At 36.7% G+C, this 3,712-nt stretch overlaps 1 protein-coding gene across 1 annotated transcript; it reads right to left on the reverse strand.

Annotated features, from left to right (window-relative positions):
* Nucleotides 1-294: 294 nt before the first annotated feature.
* Nucleotides 295-3,367, reverse strand: LOC143551350 (D-galacturonate reductase-like). The gene is made up of 4 exons (XM_077041807.1): nt 3,024-3,367; nt 1,723-1,966; nt 1,353-1,532; nt 295-776 (listed from the first exon to the last, which is right to left on the reverse strand). Exons 1-4 carry the CDS (start codon nt 3,338-3,340, stop codon nt 549-551), a joined length of 969 nt encoding a protein of 322 aa, XP_076897922.1. The 5' UTR covers nt 3,341-3,367; the 3' UTR covers nt 295-548.
* Between the last annotated feature and the right edge of the window lie 345 nt (nt 3,368-3,712).

Below are 3,712 nucleotides of genomic sequence, written 5' to 3' on the forward strand. Positions count from 1 at the left end.
GTGTCGATTAGTTGACCCGTCTTCCTCATAACCCGCAAATAGTATCGCATCAATCCAACCGTACCCAAAATACTTTAATTCGGCCCACCTCCAGTCCAATATATTCTAAAAGTTTATATAGGCCTAGATGTATCCAATAGTAAAGACTCAGAGTCATCCAAAACATCCAAAACCCGCTATAACGGGGATCACCCTTTATATTATGATTCGTTTACATCTCCAACCTGAGGCCAACGTCTAGTTTAACCAAATCTAAAAAAACTGATCCCTCAAAGAAGACACTCTCGGTTTGGTTACACCGTGATGAGGTGCAACGGGTGGATCTTTGATCTCGGTTTTATCAGTACACATGTTTCATTAAGCGACACATCATTCATTTACATGCATGAATAATTATTTCCAAGAAGAAAATCTTGATACTAAATTCTTTTTATAATAGTGCGTTTTACACAACAAATGATAATGATAATATGATACGATACAGTCAAACCGATACTCTCTTATTGGCGTTTTAAGTATATAACATGCATAGTTTATGATGAAACTATTTACTGAAATGCCAGACCAGCATCAATCTCGGTGATTACATCGTTAGCCTCTTTCACCAACGCACCTGTAATATAAATATGTTTTTGTTGAGGAATTTGGCTTATTTTGTTCAACTCTTCCTCGGTCAATGACCAGTCGAATATGTCTAAGTTTTGCTTCATCCTCTCGGTGTTGAAACTCTTTACTACGAAGCTCACACCTTGCTCATACATCCATCTTAAAGAAATCTGCATGTCAACCAATACAAGATTAGTACATATATAAGCTAATTATTTGATTTGGGAATTTTTGTTTACTTAATGGTTCATTTGAGTCTACTCAAATTATACGAGTCTATGGGCGTTCACACATTATACCACTGGTCAATTTGGGTCTACTCAAATTTATTCGAATTATGCAATCGGTTCTCCTATAACACTTGCCAACTTAAAAATGATTAAAACGAGCCAGCACCACCCACTAACACTATGTGGCACCATCACCTCGTCCTTGTGACGCCACAACTACCATTGTCGTCACCCACCATCGTTGTCCCCAACATCAGCCATCCACGTCACCACTAGTTCACTTCCTCCTTATGTCGTCTAGCCGCCATGAAAAATAAATTGGACGGCTAAGCTATTTTTATACCTTTTTTTTTCTAGAAAGACGCCACCACCACCATTGTCGGAACCCATTTTGCCAAAATATTTGATACATTTTTTAAAAACGACATACTTTTAACCTAATATACTTTAACATGTTATACTAGACTCGACCCACAATTTTTGCAAGACTTAATTAGTTTTTGGTATGAAGAGTACCTGAGCTATTGTCTTCCCTCTAGACTTGGCAATGTCTTGAAGGACATCACACTCCATGACACGGTTGTGTCCCCATTTAGATCCTGTTGCGCCTAAAGGGGAGTAGCCCGTGATAAGGATATCATTCTTTTTGCAAAACTCATTAAGCTTCTTCTGTTGCCAAAGCGGGTTCATCTCGACCTTCAACAACAACACGAAAATCAGTGACGAGATAGCATTAGTAAGGTGTTTGGGTTTGCTTTTGGTGTGAGAATTAATAAGTTACACTTTTGTAACTTATTAACTGGTTGAAAAGTTATAAGAAGTTTTCATAAGGAATCCCAAACACCCCTGAAAATAGTTATGACTCGAGGATAGAGCAGATGATCACCTGGTTGACGGCCGGGGGAATTTTAGCAAAGGAAAGGATTTCTTCAATTAGTTTCGGATAGAAATTGCTTACACCAATAGATTTAGTGAGTCCAAGATTTTGACACTTTTCCATTCCTTCCCAAACTTCTTTAATATTGATTGCAGCTATGCACTCTTTAGGAATTGGGATTTTCAGCTCATCTTGGTTTATCTTTAGTGGCCAGTGTATTAGATACAAATCTACATACTCTAGTCCTAGATTCCTGTTTAACACAAACACCCAAATGTCAATATCTATTTTTATTTATGCGTTTATTTTGAAGTCTTGAGAAAACTAGAAACATATAGTAGAAAGTAGGGAAGAGCTCAGTTTCATACCAACACTGATCCCGATTTTCTTAAAAACTTGATACCGATACCGGTACTACAGGCAAAAATTTAGTGAATACCGGTACCAAATCAAACCGTACCATTAGTAATACCATACTGATTCCTAAACCTTATATAGTCGGTACCGATTCGATACCAACACCATTTGCTCATCAGTCATCCATAATAAAAAATTAGAAAATCTATACAAGGAAAAATAATATGGTGAGACCCGCAAGAATAATTTCCTTGATGGTATATGTTTATATAACGTTATAATTATTTTTTCCTTGTATTACGGAGACATAAAATTTCACAATTGTGTGGTGAACAATATTTTTAGAACCGAACCGAACACCGAACCGGTATTTAGGGCCGGCCCATAGGGGTGGCAGGGTAGTCGACGGCCACAGTCCCGACACTCCGCTAGGCCCGAAATTTAAACAAAAATTAATATATGTATTTTTATTAAATACAATATGTATATTTAATGTTAAACTCAATTACATAACTACAACTTGGTTTAGTGGTAAAGGAGTATTACTCCCAACCAAAAGGTTATGGGTTCTAGTCTCATTTTAGACATGTTTAATCTTATTTTAATACAAAATTTTTTACAAAACTCAAATTATAACCAACTAAGCACATATAAAATTAAATTATTTAAACCTAACAAAATATTTCTTTTACTTAAATCCCATAAAAATTTTCGCCTTCGACACAAAACTTTTTTTGTTTTTTGGAGCCGACCCTGCCGGTATTGTTGTTCTTGTTACCCCTATGGTTTTTAAGAATATGTGTTTAGATGAAGAGAATATTATTTCAGTAGTACCACAAATGATTTTGAAAGATGAAAGTAATTCTATTTTAATAACTTTTAATTTTGTCCACCACAAAAAAAAAAAAAAAAAAAAATCTTGTAGAGGAATAATATTATGTAGCATAGCTTACTCGAGACTCTTGTTGATGGCTGGTAACACAAGGTGGCCTTCAGTGGAGTCACCCCACAATTTTGTAGTAATAAAAAGTTCGTCCCGTGACTTAATGAGACCGAGACTCAAAGCTTCCTTGATGGCTTCCCCTAGAGGTTTCTCGGACCCGTAGAGCGCAGCCGTGTCAAAGTGACGGTAACCAACCTTGATGGCTTCAATAACCGCAGTTTTCACATCATTACCGACTTCTGTGCTGCTTGCGGTACCCAATCCTATTAGCGGAATGGGTCTTCGGCCTTCGGATGAGCTGATCGTTGTTACCGGAATGGATACCATGTTTTTGATTATTATTGTTATATAAGTTGTAGTTTGTAGTGTATATATAGTGTTTTTTTTCTAAGGCGAAAGACTTTTCTTTAAAAGAACAATTGGTACGTGACGGACTGGCATGCGTAAGCATGTTTACTTTTAGTTCATAAAAATCAAGACCAAGATAAGTAGGTAACACTTAGTCAAAAGCTTTGTGTATTTCTCAGTGTTTCAAAAACTGGTTCAAACTGGCCGGTTAAACCGGTTAAACCGGATTTCGCATAGCAAACCGGTATTTTGAGTCCGGTTTGCTAGAACATCATACCGGCGGTTTTTGTCTAAAATTCCGGTTTTATGTCCGAGATATTTTTGATATTTACGGCCCGTATTTTTTCAAAA

Source organism: Bidens hawaiensis, unplaced genomic scaffold (assembly GCF_021521415.1).
Source record: "Bidens hawaiensis isolate Kalapana, Puna unplaced genomic scaffold, B.hawaiensis_p1.1 tig00016367_1, whole genome shotgun sequence".
Taxonomy (NCBI): Eukaryota; Viridiplantae; Streptophyta; class Magnoliopsida; order Asterales; family Asteraceae; genus Bidens; species Bidens hawaiensis.